Source organism: Chamaea fasciata, unplaced genomic scaffold (genome assembly GCF_029207755.1).
Source record: "Chamaea fasciata isolate MVZ Bird 193981 ecotype frontalis unplaced genomic scaffold, bChaFas1.0.hap1 SCAF_9, whole genome shotgun sequence".
Lineage (NCBI taxonomy): Eukaryota > Metazoa > Chordata > Aves > Passeriformes > Sylviidae > Chamaea > Chamaea fasciata.
In genome coordinates this window covers 31,476,974-31,498,821 of record NW_027094094.1, presented here as the reverse complement: position 1 = coordinate 31,498,821, position 21,848 = coordinate 31,476,974, and the positions used below count along the sequence as shown (strand labels likewise).

General features: G+C 44.1%; 1 protein-coding gene across 5 annotated transcripts in view; it reads right to left on the bottom strand.

Moving 5' to 3' along the window:
• Window positions 1–21,848, bottom strand: part of PCDH15 (protocadherin related 15) — a 300,245-nt gene that overhangs the window by 75,387 nt on the left and 203,010 nt on the right. For all 5 annotated transcript variants that reach the window (XM_066191711.1, XM_066191709.1, XM_066191706.1 and 2 more), the window contains 3 exons: window positions 15,226–15,342; window positions 6,384–6,524; window positions 3,911–4,023 (listed from right to left, as the gene is read on the bottom strand). In XM_066191711.1, coding sequence (XP_066047808.1) covers window positions 3,911–4,023; window positions 6,384–6,524; window positions 15,226–15,342 — 371 coding nt within the window. The remainder of the gene's footprint in view (window positions 1–3,910; window positions 4,024–6,383; window positions 6,525–15,225; window positions 15,343–21,848) is intronic.

Below are 21,848 nucleotides of genomic sequence, written 5' to 3'. Positions count from 1 at the left end.
GGGTGGAATGAGATGAACTTTAAGGTCCCTCCCAACAAAAACCACTCTTGAATTTCACAGTTCTTTATCCAAAGACCATTTTGCTGGCACAAGGCAGAATGAGATTAAAGCCAGCATTAAAAACTTTAATAAATGGTGTGGATTGTCTTGCCCTGTTTGGGGCAGGGGTGTAGAAAGTCTCCCTGTCCCCACCAACCCACTCTCCAGGCTATCACACGGGCTGGAGACACTGGAAGTGTCCATGTCTTCCATCAGTTCTGTAGAAAACCTGTGGAATCTGACTGATAGCAAACACCCTGAGGGAGATGTGGTGACAAAAGCAGCATCAGCTGTGTCCTTTCCTGGCACCAAAGGTCAGCTGGGCTCTGAGGTGGCCCCGCCATCTCCAATTAAATGTTCACACGCTCCAGCACTTTGACTCATTGGGATTTTTGCTTCTTTTCTCCACACTGCCTTTTTGTGGAACAATGCCTGCCTTGGAAAACACTTTGCTGCCATCAGCTTTCTCTGAGTCATCCTTAACATCCACGGCAAGGGCAGACAAAGACCCACACTGCTACTGCAGTTCAGCTCCTGGGCTCCACAGGGAAGATCCAGCTGGAGCACTGGGACCATACAGAGCTGACCACAGAGCCATTAGGGTTGGAAAATCCCTCAAAGGCTCTCAAAGACCACCATATCCAACTGGAAACCCAGCAGTGCCCTGTTCCCCATTAACCACGTCCCCAAACGCCACATCCACACCTGTTTTGAGCTCTTCCAAGGATGGTGACTCCACCCTTGTCCTGGGCAGTCCCTGCCAAGGCCTCAGCACCCTTTCCATGCAGAAATTCCTGCTGCTGTCCAAGCTGAGCCTCCCCTGGCACAGCTTGAGGCCGTTTCCCCTTGTCTTGTCCCTGTTCCCTCCTGGCTCCAACCTTTTTCCAGGCAGTTGAAGAGAGGGAGAAGATTGCCATGCTGCTTCTCTGCTTCTAAGAGGGAGTGAATGCTGGGGTGAGAAACATCCCAAATCCCACCTGGCTTCCTCTCACCAGTCCCCTCCAGAGGAGCCAAGGATGCAGAAGATCCCCTCTGATGGACCTTAGGGGGTATCTCTTGCAGTCATTAGGAAGGAACTATATTTTATCCCCCACTTATCGTAAATCAATTGCTCCATTCTATATTTTCTGGATCTCAGAGCCCTCAGCTGCCCTTTGCTGTTTGATATGGAGAGCACAGCAGCGTTTAGAAGTCTCCAGAATAATTTACAATCCAAATAAAGACGGTGGGAGGAGAAGAGATCAATTAATGTGCCCTAAATGATGCAATAATGCCGAGGGAGAGCCAATGAATAAATACCAATCTGCCTTCATCTACTTGACTGGTGTCTCCTCTGGAAGTTACTCTGAGACATGGATAATGATCCATCAAAGTCTCCCTGGGTGCAAAGAGGGCTCCAAGAAGTGCTGGTGTTCCTCTGGCAGAGCTGCCAGGCTCTGCAGCTCAGCTCAAGGCAGAGTGGCACTTTCATCTCCCTTTCTGCTCATGCCATCTGGTCTCTCTCCCTCTATTTTGTATTTATTTTTGATTTTGTAGCGCAGGCTGCAGCTGTATTCTGTAAAACTGTTCAGCTGTGACCTTTCCCTAAATACACAGGAAGGAAGTTTGTAAACCAGCTCGAGAACAGCGCTGGAATCATCCAGATTATGATAATTAGACAAGCAAAGATCAATACTAATCCACTCTAAAGCCACTAATTCTCATTCCATCTGAAATTCAAGCACCCGCATCCAGCAGTTTTTCATTTTGCAAGGGGCAGCATTGCTCTGTGCTGCCTTTCACCCTAAAGGTATCCCATGTCACTGGGAAATGAGGTCCTGTGACACCTGCCAGTTCCAGCTTCCATCACTGTCAACAAACCAAACACAAAGCACAGCTTGCAGAGTGTGACAATCCCTGAAAACCTTAGGAATCAACACTAGCCCTGCTCCCAAATATTTGAGTCTCAGAGCTGAATCAGAAACTTCTGAGGTTGTTTTAATTTTATTTTTGACACTGAGGAAAATAAATAACTGCCTTTGCTGACCCCAAAAGATTTTAAGAGCTTCTTAACACTGTTCAAAAAATTTCCCAGGAATGGAGCTGTGCTTTGGAAAGGGAAACCAGGCTGTCCAGATAATCCTGAAGAGCTCACAGGGGCACAAAGATAACCTTGGTTATTCAGCTGTTGTCATCAAAAGGTATTATGGGCTACGAGTCACTATATACTGCAAGAGTTCTTCACTGTAGTGAAAAAAACCATTCCTAGCTCCTGGGATAAAACTGGAGCTCAAGGCAAGCTCAGAAATCCCACAATCTCAGAGTGGTTTGGGTTGGAAGGACCTTAAAGCCCATCCAGTGCCACCCCCTGCCATGGGCAGGGACACCTTCCACTATCCCAGGCTGCTCCAAGCCCCAATGTCCAGCCTGGCCTTGGACACTTCCAGGGATTCAGGGGCAGCCCCAGCTGCTCTGGGCACCCTGTTCCAGGGCCTGCCCACCCTCCCAGGAAACAATTCCTTTCCAGTATCCCATCCAGCCCTGTCCTCTGGCACTGAGAAGCTATTCCCCCTTGTCCTGGCAGTCCAGTTATTGATGCAGGGCCGCTCTCCAGTTTCCCTGTATCCCTTCAGGCCCTGGAAGGAGCTGTGAGGTCTCCACTCAACCTTCTCTTCTCCAGGCTGAAAATTCCCAGCCTGTCTCCATAGGGAAGATGCTCCAGTCCCTTCAGCAGTTTCTGGGCCCTCTCTGGACTTGCTCCACAGCAAGTTTTCTCCAGCAGACACCAGCCTGCCCTGATCTGAAATTCCAGTCACAAATGGACATGTTTTTATCTGCTACGTTACCCAAAGTGATGCAGCAAACACTGCACACCTCTGGAGATACCTAAGGAATTATAGGGAGCAGCAGGAACAATTTCTCTCTCGAGAGAAATCCTTCAGCAAAGGATTATTATTAAATGCAAAGTTTGTCATTTTGTACTGGTCCTTCAGATTTCACATTTGTTCCAAGTTAAATACAAAATGAGAAGAGAGACATTTTTTTTGCTATTTTTCACTTCTTTAAGTGAGAAATAAGCTAATACTCCGATCATGAGGACAAACAGAGTGCAGAGAATGATTTTTTGTCTAAACTAGCCAAGCAAGCCCATCCTTTAGGGCTTACTGAAGACAATTTATGTTCAGTTTCAGCTTTCTGATTCCTTGCTGTCCTTGGATTTGGAAATATCTGTACAAACCCCACTACATTCTGTTGATGATTATATCACTACAGTGGCATAGAGAGAACACGTTACAACTTTTTTATATCTTGAAGCTATTTGCCCTGATCTTATCACTTCCTATTATTGCACAGATGCTAAATTCATGAACACATTCTCTGTCACCAAATTTAATAAACTAATCAGCCTGTGCCCCACTTTTTGGTTTGCTTTTGATCAGTTTTGAGACACTGAGGTCAATGATATTGAATTGTCAAAGGGTAAATTTGAAATCAGGTCTCTGTGGTGATAATAACCATCACCTGCACTTCTAACATTGAGGAGGTTGAGTCTGAGTTCTCTCATGTCTCACAAAAATGGTGTAGAGGGTCAAAACACACTCCAGGAAACTTAATCTAGAGCCCTGGTGATCCCAGTCCCAATTCTAGGACATGACATTTTTTTTTCCAAATGACTGATATTTCCAACAACTTCTGAGGGGAAAATTTCAAGCAAACCTTCCTTCACCATCATTGTCAGCCCAGATCTTTCCAGCTGGTGACAACCTGCTCAGACAGTAAAATTCCACCCCAACAGAGTTTTTTTGTAGCTCCGTTTCAGACTAGCCTCCAAACAGGACTTTATTTTGCCTTTAAAAACACCAGTTTCAGGGTGAAAGCATGAACTCTTTACCTGTATTCGTCCTGTGTGAAGCGTGGGATGACCGAGGGCTGCAGCACCGCAATTTCCACCGTGGTGGTGTTGAACTTCACCGGGTCCCCATCATCATAGGCAATGACCACCAGCTACAAACAACACGGAAAATCAGGCTCTGACTACACAAAAGGGCACTTTTCATCCCGACTTCCAGCAATTCTGGTATTTGCAGGGTCTAAAAAACCAGACGTGATTTTCTTATGCAAGTCATATGTTGTATAAGAACAAGACACGGAGGGAAGAGGTGACAGCCACCCTCAGGTTGAACCTCTGCTTGAAATTTACATAAACATGGTAAACTGGAGGAATTTCTTCCTGGAAAGGGTTATTAAACATTGGAATGGGCTGCTCAGAAATGTCTGGAGTCCCTATCTTTGGAAGTGTCCGAGAAACCACTGGATGTGGCCCTCAGTGCACTGGAGGGGATTGGTCTCAGGTTGGACTTGATGATCCTGGAGGGCTTTTCCAACCTCAGTGATTCTGAGATTCTGTAACTCCCAACAAAACAAAGAGGAAAAGCCCTGGGAGAGAACTATCTGTTGCTGACATTAATATCTAGAACCAAGGGCTCATGTTAGAACTCATGTTAGAACAAAAAAAAAATTAACATTACTTCCCACCCCGCTCCAAAAACTCCTCTGCAGAAAAGAGATGCTCTAAGCTCAAACATGGACAAGACCAAATTACCTTCTCTTAAATGAGGCCTGCTGTAAATATATTGATCTTTAGAAATCTTTTCTCATGTCTATTTGTTGACTTAATCCATGATTTTGTGCTGGCACAAGCAGGTTCATTTGTTTGTAGCTTTCACATGAAATCTGCTTGCAAAAGGATGTAACTCCAGCCCACTGAAGCAGGAGCAATGGGCATTTTTCCAGTCTTCTCCCTAAATTTTTCCTTATTTCTGGAGGTCGCTACATGAAGCATGTCTGTACCTCATTCTAGCAGAGCATTTTCAATATGTTTCTCCCAGTCCAAGCTATTCCAAAAAAACCCCTTTTTTTTTTTTTCCAGCCAGTTTATCAGGAAAGTCACCAGTGCAAGATACAATTGCAGAAAGTATCTGGATGTTAAACAGTGACTGGAAAAATTCCCAGAGGATTCAGCAGCAGACACAAGCCCAGTGGTCTTGAAGCAAATACCACCTCCAAGTGTTCCCATCACTGGTTTCTGCAGTCTTCTCTGTGCTTTTTTTCCTAAGAATCTACATTTTCTGAAAACTAATTCCTTGCTGAATGTCCCATTTACTGCCCTGATATGAAGCAGTGTGGGATAGATCCCAGTATTGGAAAGCAGACCCACAAAATAAGTACTAAGAAGTAAAAACAACACGTTCAGCAACAGAAAAGTTCCACTCTAGTGATGTTAACCAAGAAAAAATCCTCTTCTCCCCTTGGGATTATATTATATTATATTATATTATATTATATTATATTATATTATATTATATTATATTATATTATATTATATTATATTATATTATATTATATTATATTATATTATATTATATTATATTATATTATATTATATTATATTATATTATATTATATTATATTATATTATATTATATATCTTAAAAGGACTTAAAATAGCACTGTCTTAAACCAGGGACTGCTCCAGCTCAAGTAGCCCTTGATGGGACACTCAGGAGTGGAAAACAGTGGACAGCTTTATTCCTCATAATGGAAAATGTGCAAATAAACCTCTCTTTAACCCTCATTCCAGAAACAAATAACTGAAAGAAGAAAAAAACCACCTTAATGACTGTAAGGAAGTTTTTAAGTAGGGAAATTATATCAAACCCAAGATATTGTGGATATTTTTTTTTCCTTACTGACCCACTTCTATTTTCATTTTTTTACTACCCCCTCCTTTCATGGATCTTAAAGGGCAGATGTTCTACTGATTTAGGTTAAAACCATACCTCAATCCACACTAGTTCACTCCAGACTCTTTAGGACCGGTGACAACAAAATGGGAATTTATATTTCCTTAAAATCAATGTTTTTACATTAAAACACTTGTGAACAGGATCTCCTGAACTACCCAGCTGTGCAGTAACTTTATTTACAAAGTACCTTGCTCTCCTTACAAAGTTCTCCCCAGATTCTCCCCAAAAAGCCCTGTTGAAAGGGAACTTGGGAAAAATGAGGGTTCCCAAGCTGCCTCCCTGTTTTCTCCACCCTCCCAACAGGTGCAACCACATCCTGAAATCATAATGGCACAAAAACATGCCAGGAGAAAAAGAAGGAAACAGAGCAACAGACAGAATTGAAATTTTGCATGGAAATCCAGTGCAAGGTTGGATTTGGTCTGGGAGCTCTTTTCCAACCTCAGCGACTCTGAGATCTTTCTATGCAATGGGAAAAAAACAAAAGAGAACCATGACGGTGAAAGGAATCCCAGCAAATCCAGGGAACATTTCCTGGCACTGCAGGTGGATTTGTACCTTGAACACTGTGCTGGGCTCTTCATTGAGGTTCACTCGGGTGATGACACGTCCAGAGGTCTCCTCCACATCAAAAATGCTGGCACTGTAGGGGAACTGGACTACATCCACCTTGTAGCGGACCCGACTCGCTGGGGTGCCCTGCAGTGCAAAAAAAGAAGCAAATTGGGAATTTTTATGTTTTTACACAACTCCTGAAGGATTAAACTGCAACATCGCTAAGGCCATCATGAGCAAAACTTGCTGTTTGTCTTCCTCAAACCTGAGTGACTCATTCAATCCCCCCAAAATACCTTCCATGACACCTGAGAAAGAAGGAAGCAAAATCACCAGAGGTTTGGAAAGGGCTGAACGCCCACCTATACTTAACCCAGAAATGTTTTATAAATACTGAAATTTTAAAACGCTAGTTGGGCATGGCTTAAGGCTGGTTAAAATACCTTTCGAAGATATTTTGGCTTGGTATAAAACTCATTTAAATTTTAAGAAACCTATCATTGGTTAAAGAAAATGCTGTTTTGCAGATGGATTTTAAGCAGCCCCATAAGGAACACTCCCCATGGTTCAGACCCTGCTTTGGTGACAGGGACCGAGCCCAGGCAGCCCCTGGGTATGTCACAAAATGTCCAAAATACCAAAGCAAAAGGGGGATCGGAAGCAGCATTGCCAGAGGGTTGAAGAGAGAAATTTTTTCCATTAGTATCTCAGCATTTTCTAATTGAAGGCTACTTAACCGTTTAACACTTCTAACACCACCTGCCTAAAAAAACCCAATTATTGGAAGGATGTAGTTTCTTAGGGTATCCATTATTTTCCAATGATCCCATTTAAGAAAACACCTCGGGGGTCATTATGTCCAATCATTAGTGCAGTGCTCCCGAGGCCAGCACTGACCCATGTCCCCAAGTGCCACCAGCCACATCTTTATTGAATACCTCCAGGGACAGCACTCCAAACCTCCCTGGGCAGCCCCTGCCAAGGCCTCAGCACCCTTTCCATGCAGAAATTCCTGCTGCTGTCCAAGCTGAGCCTCCCCTGGCACAGCCTGAGGCCGTTTCCCCTTGTCCTGTCCCTGTTCCCTGGGAGCAGAGCCCGACCCCCCCTGGCTGTCCCCTCCTGTCAGGAGTTGTGCAGAGCCACAAGGTCCCCCCTGAGCCTCCTTTTCTCCAGGCTGAGCCCCTCTCCCAGCTCCCTCAGCCTCTCCTGGGGCTCCAGCCCCTTCCCCAGCTCCCTTCCCTTCCCTGGACACACTCCAGCCCCTCCAGGGCTCTCTGGCCAGGAGGAGCCCAGAACAGACCCCAGGATTTGAGGTGCCAGCACAAGGGGATGGGCACTGCCCTGGGCCTGCTGGCATCCAATAAATGATGGAGATTGTCCTTAGCTCACTTCTTGTTGCTGATACATTTCTGGAAACATTTTTTAATTGTCTTTTATGGCTGTAGCCAGAGGAGTTCTAGCTAGGCTTTGGCCCTTTTCTTTCCACACGCTCAGGGGAACTGGATCTTTTCTGGATGTTTTCTCTCTGCATCTCCTGCAGGGTTTTGTCTCTGCAGGGTTTCATTTCCAGCAGACACCTGGGATGTTGAAGTCCCTCATGAGAACCATGGTTTGCAGTGGGAAGACTTCTCCCAGCAACTTGTAGGATGCCTCATGTGCCTCCTCATTCATTCTAGGGGGTCTAGGACAAATTCCCTCTGATCCTCTTTGCACATTAATGTCTGAATAATGATTTTCCATCATGCCAATATCTGGAAACGCAGAGATTCGGGACATTTAACAAAATTCCAACTAAATTATTTGCCAGATGTATTTGGGAGTAGATTCAGAGAAACATTCCTGTCCTAGCAACAGCATGATTTAATTTTTGAAAGCCTCTGATCTCGAGTTCAGATCAGGCTCTGACCTTTACATTGCGTTTAAACAGCCAAAACATCATTAATGGTGGATTGCTGGTTTTCACCTGTATTCAGTAATGTGCTTAGTTGGGATTGGGAATATATCCCATGTCCCATTCCAGCCACAAACTACATGGAAACAGAACATTTCCTTTTGTAAACAGCAATGGAAATTGCTACAAAAGTGATTTATGCTCACTAAATGCTGTCAATGTTTTGCTGATCCAACAGAAGTCATTTGAGTGTTGCCACTCGGAGTTCTCTAAGGAATTCCAGCCTGGGCAGGGTTTATGAGGCCATCAGCAGCTTTAATCATCCCAGCTGGGTCTGCCAGGCATGTTCGAGTGGTTAGAAAATTAAAAAATGATTGTGTTCATAGTTAAAAGCACTTCACACGTGCTAAAGAGGGCAAATCCTAGAAAAAGTGAGAAATTTCTCAGATCACGGCATAGCAGAGTTCATCATCAACTTTCCCCCTGGCACTCCCTGCTTCAGTCATTTTTCTTCAATGTTATCATTAAGAGCAAATTACCTGCTGCAATCCAGCCTTTTTGGGCTCGGAATGATGGCCTCAAACTTGCTTGGAAGACTAAGAGTCCTCATCATCATTAAAGCTCCTCACACCAGGTAATTTGTGATTAAATAAACAAAAAAAATCTCATCAGGTTATTGTTGTTCCTGATGTGATTATCAAGTACACTTTGCTTCTGTCACTTCAGAAGAATAACAAAATTGGGATTTACTTTTTATTCATGGTATTTTGGCACCGATGTAATTAGAAAAATCTCCAGAGAGATTTCCCAGGAAAATCTGTTTAGAAGTGAGTTTTAATTATCTGAAATATTAATCATCTTTCACCTCTGTTCTAAATTAATTTAGATGTATTATTATGTCTGCAGAAAAACTTGAATCTAGCTGATAATATTCCCAAATAAACCACAGAGCAAGGATTGTGCTTGGCAGGAATCACATTCATTCTCGCCAACCAAAGCCTCCCTGAGCTTCAGGACTAACATAAAACTTAAAAAAGGTTCATCCAGCTCCAATTATTTCTTCCACGGCTGCATGATTCTGTGAGATTCCATTAGCTTGGGGGAAATGCCTATTTATTTCTGACACAGGTGATAGCTATAAACATGTCCCCAATATTGGTGAGGCTGTCCCTGGAAAAGGGGCCTTGCATGACACACTCGTGCACTGTCCAGGTAACTCTCAGCAGGAAAATTGTAATGGAATAAAGCCAGGGAAAATGGGGAAAACGCAACGATTTTTTTTTGTTGTTTTTCATCGGTGTTTCAGCAAGCAGCTCAAGAGGAATTGTTACTTCCACTCTCCAGGGGATGAAGGCTGGAGCACCTCTGCTAGGAAGACAGGAGGACACAACTGGGAATGTCCAGCTTGGAGAAGAGAAGGCTCCAGGGAGACCTTAGAGCTTCTTCCAGTGCCTAAAGGGGCTCCAGGAGAGCTGGAGGGGGACTGGGGACAAGGGATGGAGTGCCAGGACACAGGGAATGGCTTCCCACTGCCAGAGGGCAGGGTTGGATGGGATATTGGGCAGGAATTGCTCCCTGGGAGGGTGGGCAGGCCCTGGCACAGGGTGCCCAGAGCAGCTGTGGCTGCCCCTGGATCCCTGGAAGTGTCCAAGGCCAGGCTGGACATTGGGGCTTGGAGCAGCCTGGGATAGTGGAAGGTGTCCCTGCCCATGGCGGGGGGGGTGGGCTTTGAGGTCCTTTCAACCCAAACCACTCTGGGATTCAAACTGGTAACAGGCACAAAATCCTAGAATTTCTTGGCCCAGGAAAGACTGGGGAAAAATGGATTTCACTTTCACTGGAAGTCGACAGGTGAAGATCCCAGGTGTGCCTGGATTTCACCCCTAAGGACCAGTATGGAATGGCAGCATCATGAACAAAGTTATTTCCTAGGTTTCTCTCCACATATTATCTCCCTATATAGATTTCAACTCAAATCTGAATCATTTGTATAATTAGGAGTTCAATACTGAAAGTTTTGTAAAGCTAGTTCCATGATGAAAAATTAGGAAGTGTTGCTAAACCCCCCAAATTTACAGGTTTTTGTAACTTACTCAAAGCAGCCACGGAAGATGGGACAGCCCAGAGCAGGTGGATGAGTTTGGTGGGTCTTCCACCAGCTCAGGGTTGTGAATGGTGCTCTCCTGTAAATCTGCCCTAATTTCATCCATATAAACCCAAAAATTTGAAGGATTTTTCTCTTTAGTAGGTAACTCAACAAGAGGGCCTGAAATTCTGAGTTGCTAAAGCTGGAAATTCTGAATTTTTAACTCTCACAAGCTGAACACAGAAAAACCCCATCAACTTTTAAAGCCTGAGATAAAATTACTTGAAGAACTCCTGGAATTTGCAGCTTGTGTCCCATAATGTAATCTCCAGCAGCCACTGAAATCCACAGGAAGAGCTTTTAAAAGATCAAGGTCTGGCCCACCTGAAAATGGTTTTACCTCTAATTAAAATGCAATGAAATCTTTAATTAAATATCTCATAGCCTCTTACTTTTAGTGAGTGCATGGAAGACAATAAGGACAATTACTCCCAATTTGACAAAAGGGCTCCACTGAAGGAAAGCCTCAGGAGGCGTTAGGAGAACGGATAAAGCATTAAATGGGATGTTCTGGAGCTCTGGAAGCTGGCTGCTCATTCAAATTAGTGTTCTGCATCTGTTTCTATTAATATTTCCAATCAAAAAAAAAAAAAAAAAAAAAGAAAAAAGGCAGGATATGGAAGGGAATTGCTCCTGGCAGAAATATCCCAGCTTTTACGGTGATAACCCATATAAAAAAAGGGATATACAGGAAAAACAAACACTTCTTCTTATGTCAGTCCTGGGAATCACCTCTGATAAATAAACTGAGCATTTATCAAACAACTCCTGGTGCTCTCCTGCCCACATTTTTTGAAGGATTAAAAGCTTTGAGACCACTCAGAACCATTTTTTTCATCTCTCATTACCAGGCCACTTCAGTGAGGCATAAAACGTTCACCAGGAAGAAAACTCTCCTTGTCTCCAAGGGATTTATCCAACACTAATCCAGGATGACGATTTCTTCAGCTACAAAGGATGATCTAAATGCCAAAAAAAAAAAGAGATGGCTGGCAGTAGGTGCAGGCTGGGAGACTGGAGACTGTGCCAGCAACATCCAGAAGTGATGGCAGGTGACTGAGCCAGGTGCTGGCTTTGTCCAGCCTTTGGAATCTTTCCCCGAAAAGGCTGGGAAATACTGAAGAGGACCCAAATCTGAACACATTTGTGTTAGCTAAAGCAAAGCAGGACTTGAAAGGAAATAGCAAGGATTTTTATTCCTGTAAGATTTACCAGTTATTTAGAAAGAACTGAAGCTGTTCCCAAGCTTTTCCTTGGCAGCCACACCCCACTTTATCCCCGTCATTCCTCTGGCCTGGTTTTGTTGCCTTTTGCTGAATATTTCCTGCTTGTACCTGGAATTAGGTAGAAGCTCCTCTGGAAAAGGCAGGGTGAGCAGCTTTAAGATGCATCAAGTAATTTGAAAAGTTATTTATGTATTTATATAAAATGCTACTACTTCAAAAAGGTAGAAAAATCTACTTTAGACTGTTCCAAACAACCAAAGGAAAAAAAATGCTGATTTGCCCGATTTCATGAAAACAAAATTTTCATGTAAGGCAAAACTTTCCAGATTTCAATGTCCAGAAGGGTGTTTCAATTTTGTAACACATGCAGAAGTAGCTATTAAAACATAATTTACATTCTCAGTTGCTGCAAATAAAAAGAGAATTAAAACTAGAAAAGAAAGGAGTAACTGGTAAGAATTTAAAGTGACATTTACTCAAAACAGCCCAGCAAATCTTGCTGTGGCCTTTAGAGAAAAGCTCTGGGTTTTATGTTTTAATTGACATTTCACCAAGGACCTGAAGAATAACTATCAGAGGTTTCTGATGCCTTCAGGCCAAGAGGTTTTGACCGCTTTGAAGTCCACAGGTTAAAATAAAAACATTAAAAAATATCTCCGAGGAAGTGCTTGACTCTGGCACAAACTATTTCTGTTTTAACTGAGCAACTCTTCGTAATAAGCAGAAATCTGTGGGGCTTTTGCAGCAAAGCCATCCTCCTATCAACAGTACATTCTAATGAGGGCCTAAAGTTTTAGGCACCAGTCAGATTAAGAAAATCCCACATTTTCACCCTCAGATTTTTTCATAAGGACACACATTCCTACGTGGAAGATACACGGAGCTGGAAATAACTCTGTGTGTGAAGGTTCCACGGGAGGGTTTTTTAAAAATAAACCCAAGGGACACTTTAATCTCTGTCTCCAATAAATGAAGTTCTGTTGGATTAATTTAATAATAAACACTCGCTTTTACTCCTATATGCTATAAATTCCTAAATAAATTAGGAAATACACACAGAAAACCCAGGTGTCTTTCACCCTCCCGTGTTTCACCTAAATCAATACTTGTTTGTTGAAATGGAGAGTCCACCTCCGCTGACACCATTCCCACCTCCTCCTTCCCCCAAACCTGCTCTTCTGCACCTGGAAAAATTCAAATTTGCTTTATCTGCAGAGAAATCCCACACAGGTGCTGGGCCTTTCCAGCTGGATCCTCACAGCATCCATATTAATTTAACAGCCTCGGGATTTGCTGGAAACAATGGCTGTCTCTGAGGAGCTGATTAGGTCTGAAAAGCTTTTATTGCAGATGATGGAAAAATTTGGCTAGGCTTCTATTCTGGATATGGGAATTACATACATTAGTGGCAAAGTAACAGCAGGAAAAGTTAAGCTTGGAGACTTCAAATTAGCTGGGCTCTTATAAACAGGCATATTTTAAAGCTACAATTATTTTTTACACAGATACATATTTCTTTCCCTGAACTGATAAAATGAATGTATTAGTACCCTGCAAAGAAGATGCCAACAGGTTTAAAACCCCCAAACCACACAAGCAAAATACAAAAAAAAATTATGATAACTAAGAATATCCCATCCCTCAAGGCAAGTTTAGAGCACGGTCCCCTTGCTGAGCAGAGAAAAGGTTGTGTGCTTTTAAACCAAATTTCCAGTGAATTCATATCAAATACTTTGTGACACCATTTAATGTCAAAGCCAGCTTCAAATAAATAGTGATTTTCCAGTAGCACAGGCTGGCTCAGGCAGAAAAAGAAGCACAACCATTTATGCCTGGTAGTTTTACTTTTAAAGTAAAAAAGATGAGGAACAAAACTACCAGCCATTATATTAAAATAATAATAATAAAAAAACACCTTTCAAAACCTCCTTTAAAAGCTTTCCTCCATAGCTGGCTGACTTTTATGGCCTTTGCATTTATTCGAGGCTTCAGGGTAACTTCATTTTTAAATCTTTATGAACATCAACAGGTGGTCATGTGATAGTGACAAAAATGTTACAAAATGTTCAGTAGGGTTTGAGGTTGCTAAATGAAATAACTTTGCACTGGAAATGCTGATTGCACAGGACTAAGGATTATAAATGTACTTAATCAGAACTGTTTTGTTTCCCCTCAGTGATCTCTTAGTCTTCAAAACTTAGACACAGTAATTATAAAATGGAGCTTCTATCAAAATGGGCAAAGAGAGCCCAAAATCCCCCACTGTAAGGCAACAACATTTATTTAATGTTAAATAAAAGCTGCCCAAACCCCAATCACACCACCTTTAGCTAAGCTGTACCTGATTTGTGCCCAAGCACTTCCTCAGCTTTTAATGCGCGTGGCACATTCCCCGTGAACTCTTCCCCCCGAGGATTATTCTCCTTCTTATGCCAAACACTGGCAATTAAAATTTAAAACTGACTGGCAGAACAGCTCCAGCTTTTCCTGTCCTCAGAGGATCATCTGGTCACTGATGTTCATCAGGCACTGATGACAAAAATTGACATCAAACTTCAGAACAGGCAACGAGTCAGGGGTGTGTGCCCAGTTCTGTCACTTGAGGGCTTCATCGGGGAGCAGCAGAAAAAAAACAGGGATAAAAATAAACTTTATCCCCAAACCAAGTGCCCTGAGTTCAAATATTGCCCATGGAATGTGCAGCTGCTGAGCTCTGCAGTCCCATTGATGCCTTAAGTTTCAGCTTTCATGTTTTTCAGATTCTGTGCTGCCCAGGGGTGCAGTTCTGAGCCTCACATTCAGTGTCACTCAGCTCTCTTCACAGAGTAGGGAGACAAAACAAATCCTTTTCCTGCTGGAGACCAAGGGCAACTTCCAGGCCCAAAAGCACAAACAATGGTGGACTGAAGGGAGGAACAAGAAGGATGGGACCTCACAACCTGAAGCTGCAGTTGAACAATTAAACCCCAATATGGACCAAAAATTAATTAAACCCCAAATGGACCAAAACTTATAAAAATGTCAGACCTTGTGACCAGTCAGGCATTTTGTGACCATTTTGGTCCACCTTGGGCATAGCCCTGGTCAGGCTCTTGTCCTGCCCAAGGTGTATCCTAGAGGCCTTTCAATAAATATCTACTTTATTCTCTAGCTCTGTCCAGCCTCTGTTCCAGGTCAGCCTTCCCAAGGCATCCCCACATCAATCTGTGATGGCTCAGCTGGGAAGTGCACGGTGACTGTGACATCAAACAGTGACAACCTCACAAAACTGCAGTTTCTTTCCTCTTGAACTGCCCCAAAGACAGGCACAGCTCCCCTTCCTGCCTATTCCTCTCATCCTCTGAAGCTGGATCAAGAGCTTTCCTAAAGCTTCCCTGACAGACAGGAGCTGTAACATTGATTTTCCAGCTCCAGGAGGCAGCCTTGGAAATGCAGCCTGAACAGCAAAGACAGGCTGACATGAAACAAACGTAGGAGTGAAGCTCTGTGAAGCTCTGAGTCGATGGGAGAGCAGGGGCACTTTGGAGGGCTCGAGTGCCCTCCCTCTTGGGTGTGGGATAATTAACAGGAGCTTTTCCTTACCGGGGGATCCTGATCCTCAGCTGAGACCGTGGTGATAACGGTGCCCTTGACTGCATCAGGAGCAACCATTCCCCTGTAGAGCTTCTGGCTGAACACTGGCGAGTAATCGTTCATGTCCTGCAAAAAACAGAATTCACAGTTTAGCCCCGGAGTTCCGACAAAATTCCAGAGGCGTTCACAAATGTTTTTGTGGAGTCTCTCCCTCCCTCCCTAGGGATTGCCGTTCCCAGGCTCTCCCGATTCCATCATCCCTGTACAAAATGAGGGGGGAAGGTGCTGAAGATTCACCAAAAAAATGGATGTGGGACTGCTCAGCTGAAGGGGATTCTGCAGGAAAACACTGCCCCACAAGAGAACAGAGCAGAGAATTCCACGCCACCTGCTCCTGTGGCAGCAGGCTCGGCTCATTTTCCAAAAGGAATGAGCTGCTCTGGTGTGATGGTGTTTGTTACTTCTATTATCCAATAAATTAAGGGGAAATAAAGTGTCCTTTGCAAGACAAAAGGGCATTTGCACAAATTCTTGTGCCTGAGATAGGCAAGGATACATAAATATATGTGTATATTTGTATATACACCTAAACATATCTCAAATATGTTGCAGGGCCATCCAGAGTTGCACATCTCTTTGTGTGGAGATTAAAAATAATTTTTTTTTTTATTATTTTTCCTTTTATAAAACAAGATGTTTACCAAAACACTTTTTTCCAATTGAAGTTTATTCTTCTCTAGAAAGTCTTTAGGTTTGTAGCATATTCAAATCAGACCAGTCTGTCACTCATTTAATGTTGTTTGTTATTAACTGGGCGATGTCACTTGGTCCAATGGAAGGTGTCCCTGCCCATAGCAGGGGTGGAAGGGGATGGGCTTTAATAACCCTTCCAACACCAACCATTCCATGATTCTGTGGGAATCTGGAGGCAGAGATTCAAATCCAAGGAGTGCCTTCCCCAGAGCAGTGAAGGGGGAGGAAGAGGGGGTTTAACTGCCAGGTATTAAATATTTACATTTTTAACTTAGTGGGTCACAAGCATTAACGGTCCCTTGGTGTCCCCCGTAAGCCAAAAAATCATGAATGTCCCTGTGTACAGTGACATTCCCAAGGCTGTTTTATGCCAGGAATGCTGCACCACAGGGATTTTTTCTCCTGCTCTAGCTGTGTTTGGCCTGCCCCCACCTGTCTGGGAGCACCTGGGTTAGTATCAGTGCATTACAGCAAGTGATTGGCTTAATGAGTTTTAAATTACATATCGATTTCCTCCTTAGTGCCCTCCCTCCCCTCCTGCTTTGGTTCTCCTCTTTGGCATTCCCAGACGAGAGTCTCACTTCCCAACATTTTTGTTCAGGCACTTTCATACTCCTTGCAGACAGGGCAGCGTTTGTTTCCTACCGATCCTTTTCCTGTGTAAGTCTTGGGAAGGAGCTGTGTCCTGCTCAGAGGATAAGGAATGTTGTGGGGAAGTGGGATCATGCACATGCCAAGGGTGACCGCTGAGTTAACGAGCTGACATCAAGAAATCCCTTCATAACTCTTCATTTGCTCTTTGAAGGTGCAAATGTGGATTCTCAAAAACACTACAATTAAACCATGTCTCCGAAATTGTGCTTTTTCATCCTTGATCTTTGTGCAAGGGAGGGATGGCAGGATCCTGCAGTGCTTTTGTGCTGCCCCACAGGAGCAAGGAGGAACAAAACCAACAAAAAAGTGGTAGACAAAGAGTATCTATGGTAGGGAGACAGCTTTGGGGTTGTTATGCTTTGCCTTTTGCTTTGTTTTGTAAATAATTCTGTATAAAAATAGAATAAATCTGCAGCCAGGTTTGTGACACAAAGGCTGGTTTGTAGTTCCCTGTAATACGTGGCTGTTATTACCTTACTGTCAAAACGGGCAGCCCGGGTATTTGAAAGTGAGAAATATGGAGAATACATTACCCAGATTGCCCATTTCCATATTCTGGAGCATGTCTGATCGTTAATAGGAGCCTGGATTTGAGTTAATGGCAGCCTGGATTTATGTGGCTGGAGCAATGAACTGGGGAAGGTTTTAAGATGCTGCAGTTTGGCCGCACTTGTGGGATTATGCCTCAGATTTAAAAAGTGATTTCATGACTTCTTACAACCAGTTTGGGGGAGGTTTACTCCTCCATTCCTGAACCTGTGCTTGGGGATTGGACTCATGTGCTGCATCCACTTCAGTGCAAGGGTTAGAGGTGTTTTCAGAAGCCATCAGATGTAATCTTTAATTATTTACCTGTTTACTAGCAAAACACATCTGAGGCTTTGGTCTCTGCTCAGAACAAAGCCCAGGACTTGCTCCAAATATTTGTTGTCCAAAGTCTCTCTGTGCTGAAAACCTGAAAACTCCGTCTCTGCATCTGTCCACCAATAAATTCCCTTTGATAGCAACGATTGAGGACCTTGGAAAAAGATAATATACAAGGGCCTAGAGGGACAGAACACAGAGAATGGCTTCCCACTGCCAGAGGGCAGGGCTGGATGGGATATTGGGAAGGAATTGTTCCCTGGGAGGGTGGGCAGGCCCTGGCACAGGGTGCCCAGAGCAGCTGTGGCTGCCCCTGGATCCCTGGAAGTGTCCAAGACCAGGCTGGATGGGGCTTGGAGCAGCCTGGGATAGTGGAAGGTGTCCCTGCCCATGGCAGGGGTGGCACTGGATGGGCTTTGAAGTCCCTACCCACCCAAACCATTCCATGACTCTGGGAGCCTGTGACCATGGGGGCACAGGAATGGAGCAGATCACACCCACAAGCTCCTGAGTTGTTCCCAGAACATATAATAGGTTTTTTTTCCTCTGCTCCAACAAAACCAGCTCCAGGCTGTATTCCAAACTCAGAGGTGCTGCTTTGTGCCCAGTCATCAGTAGTTTCTTTTTGTGACTCTGAGGTTTCTACTCAACTCTGTCTAAGTTGATATCAATATTCCCTTGTCATGAAACCCATATCTGAGCTAATAAATGCATATCAGGCCTTTACAGCCCCTTTGCAGTCTGCTGCCCTTTATGACAAAGGCAATAAATAGGAAAAATATAGTATTTTTAAAGCCATCTTCTCTTCCACTCATGTGGAATGTCCAATCCCACCAAGTGAAAGAGAGAAGAGGTTTCCTTCAGAGCACAGCAAGGAAATTCCCCAAGCTTCCCACTCTTCCCACAATGCCAGTTCTGGCTCTGCAATTTTCTGCTTTTGTTTTGAGCATCCGCCACTTCAGTCTATGTGCACATTCCCAGAGCTGGGGGCTCTGGGAATGCTGCCTCCAAGTGTTTAATAGTTCCCTGCTGTCTGGGGACTTGCAGGGGCACATTTAGCATTCCTATAACTGTGAAACTCCCTTCTAGGGAAAGCAAAAGGTTGGTTTGGTATCATTGTACTTGAAAATCACTATTCCACTGGTAAAACATTTAACCACAGAAATTTCTCACTCAACACCTGATTCCAAAAACAAAAATCCAAGATATTTTACTGCTAAAAAACCAGAATGGAAACTCCACAAGGCTACAAGATATTACGACCCTAAGGACATTCACAGCTGTGAAAAACCTAGAGGAGCCTCCCCAGACCACACCACCTGCTCTGGGCCCAGAATCCCATTTCAGTCCTGCCCCAGGGATACCAAAGGATTCAACATGCATATTATACATGACAGTCTGAAAAAAAACATTTCAGAGTTCTTCAGAAACAACATTCCTGGATGAGAAGTAACAGAGACAGAGTGGAAATAACTGAAAATATGGGCTCCAGGTTTAGAAAACAATTTTCTCAGAGGGGAGTTTATTTTTCTGCATGAAAATCGAAGTTTAACTTTAATTCCTTTATGGGAATTTATTCCTTTATTCCTTTGCCTCTTCCCTTAAATATATCCCATGCCATGCAGCCCTGGCACAGGGTGCCCAGAGCAGCTGTGGCTGCCCCTGGATCCCTGGAAGTGTCCAAGGCCAGGTTGAAAATTGGGGCTTGGAGCAGCCCGGGATAGAGGAAGGTGTCCTTTCCCATGGCAGGGATGGGAACTAGGTGAGTTTTAAGGTCCTTTCCAACCCAAACCACTCTGGGATTTCATGAAATACCTGATTTCAGCAGGCACTGGAGTATCAAGAACTTCAAGTCCCCTCCCATCCTTATGTATTCTCTTGGCCTCTCATAATGAACACACTTTAATGACACCGAGTTCAAACCCTTGTGATGATGCCGATATGGCCAAAGTGGCACCTTGAATTCTGTCTTTGAATGGGTGCAGAGCTGCTTTACACAGGGCTTTGTCTGAAGCTGCACAGAACAGGGCCTGGCTCACATGGCACAACTGCATCCCTTTCCCATTTAGTGCTCAGCAAGCCCTAAAGTAGCTCATCCTATAAATTAAGGGATAATATTCATGATGGAATACACGAGGCAATAAATGGCTGGCAGATGATTGAACTGATCACTTGAGATGGAAGGAAAGAAATAAATCTGTTTACCAGCACTGTAGCCCAACCCCAGGCCTGCTATTCCATTAGTGTCACCAGAAATGAGAAATATTTTGGAGGCAATCCAGCTGATTTATTTTTAACATTCCTGTAAGTTTTGTGATGCTGCTCTGTTCTTTAAATGGGAAAAAAAAATGTTAATTGTGTGGCTTTTCCTGCTGCCCCCAGGATCCCACTGGCCTCCTGGCCCCCTGGACACTCTGCTGCTTCAGGAACAGCTTGGTGTCCCCCTGGTCCTTCCCCACAGAGCTGCTCCTGCAGGGATGCCCCAGCCTGTGCTGATGCCTGGGGTTGTTCCTCCCCAGTCATTAATGAACAATTTAAACAATCCTGGGCCCAGTATTGAGCCCTGGGGACACCCCCAGTGGCAGCCACAAAGCACACCCTGTGCCCCGGATCACGACCCCTGTGATCAGCCAGTTCTCAATCCCCTCACTACCCCCTCACCATCCTCATTTTTTTGGCATTGTTAGAACTGAAACTCTCTGTTTTTTATTTATTCTCGTTGCTCTCTCACTTTGAATCCTTCACCTGAGACAATGGCTTCATTCCACTACACCATGTCCTTGAAAAACTCCAGAGCAAACCAATCCCCAACCCAGAAAGAGGAGAAAAGCACTTCTACAAACGAGAAAGAGGCAAAATAATACAAAAATAATGCTGGTAATAAGAAAAGGAGGACACAGCATAAAATATGCAGACGGCTTACAGGCCCCATGATACAGAATTTCTCAATATTTGTGTTTAGGAACACACTACTCACTTAAGAGCAACTATTTCTGTTGACAAACCCTATTACCACAGTAGTTGCTCTTAAATGCTAAATCTTAATAATTTGAACTGCCAGGATTTTGCTTTTTCCAGTATTGGGAATCATCTGCATTGCGAGGGGATGTGTGTGGGTACAAGAAGAAGCAAAACAAACTCGGCCCTCCCAGACACCCCGTGGCATCTTGCAGCTTCAGGAAAAGTTAAGGAAGCAGTCAAAGGAATCTGAGACCAGGGAAAAGAGAAAAATATTGGTCTGTTTGAGGTGGTGGGAAGAAATCAGTGCCACTTAGACTGTTCCTCCTTGGAAATACTTGAATGGATGCAGCAATTATCGTTCTATGACTCCTTGAGAGGGGCTGGAGTCAGGTGGGGATTGGGTTCTTCTCCCAGGGAACAATGACAGGACAGAAGGAAGCAACTTCAAGCTGTGCCAGGGGAGTTTCAGTTTGGATATTAGGAAAGATTTCTTCACCCAAGGGGTGGTCAGATATTGGAAGAGGCAGAGGTGGGTTCACAATCCCTGGAAGTGCTCAGAAGATATGTGGATGTGGCACCTGGGGACACAGTTTAGTGATGCAGGGTTAATGGTTTCAGTCAGTGATCTTAGAGGCAATTTCCAAATAAATGCTTCTATGAATTAATTGATTTACCTTTGGCTTTCTCTGCCAAAGGAGTCCTAGGACATCCTCACAATGCAAGGAGCCTTTTGGCTGCAGCAGAGGCCAAGAACTTGTTTCATCCCGACGTGAGGGTACAGATGAAGTTATTCCTCCTGCAGTGAAAGCCCTGTTCCGCAATCTGTGCCTCGACCTAGCTAGGGCAGGTTAATATGAACTATTTGTAACTTGTCATGCCAAGGGCTGGGAGTCCAAAGAACAGCCCAGTGTGCATCCCCCTCCTGCAGCCACAAGGAGCAGGGGGCTCTGGGTGTGCTCATTCCGCTGGATATCACACGAATGATGGACGACACCATCAGACATCCATAGCTGCTTAACAGAATTCCATTACCCAGGAAAAATTACAGGGCTTGCAGTGAAGAGCTGGGCTGGGAGAAATGACAAATGTGAGTGGAGCAGTGGGAGCCCCGGAGGGCTAGAGACCTCAGTAATAACACAAATAAAGTTCTGAGGGTTGGAGGGGCTGGATCTGTGATGGTGACATGAGCTTGGCCCTAGCACTGCCTCTGCTTCCCTCTAGTTCAATTTTGTCTTGTGCTGGGGACTGTGGGGCATCTGCACTTAGTTTAGTTCCTATCTGGGCTCCCAAACGGTGTATTAAAGTAATTACTCAAAGCCCAGCCTCTAAATAAAGGGACAGCTCAGGAACTACTCAGAGCAAACACACCCAGTTCCTGCAGCGGGAGCAGAAGATGCTGA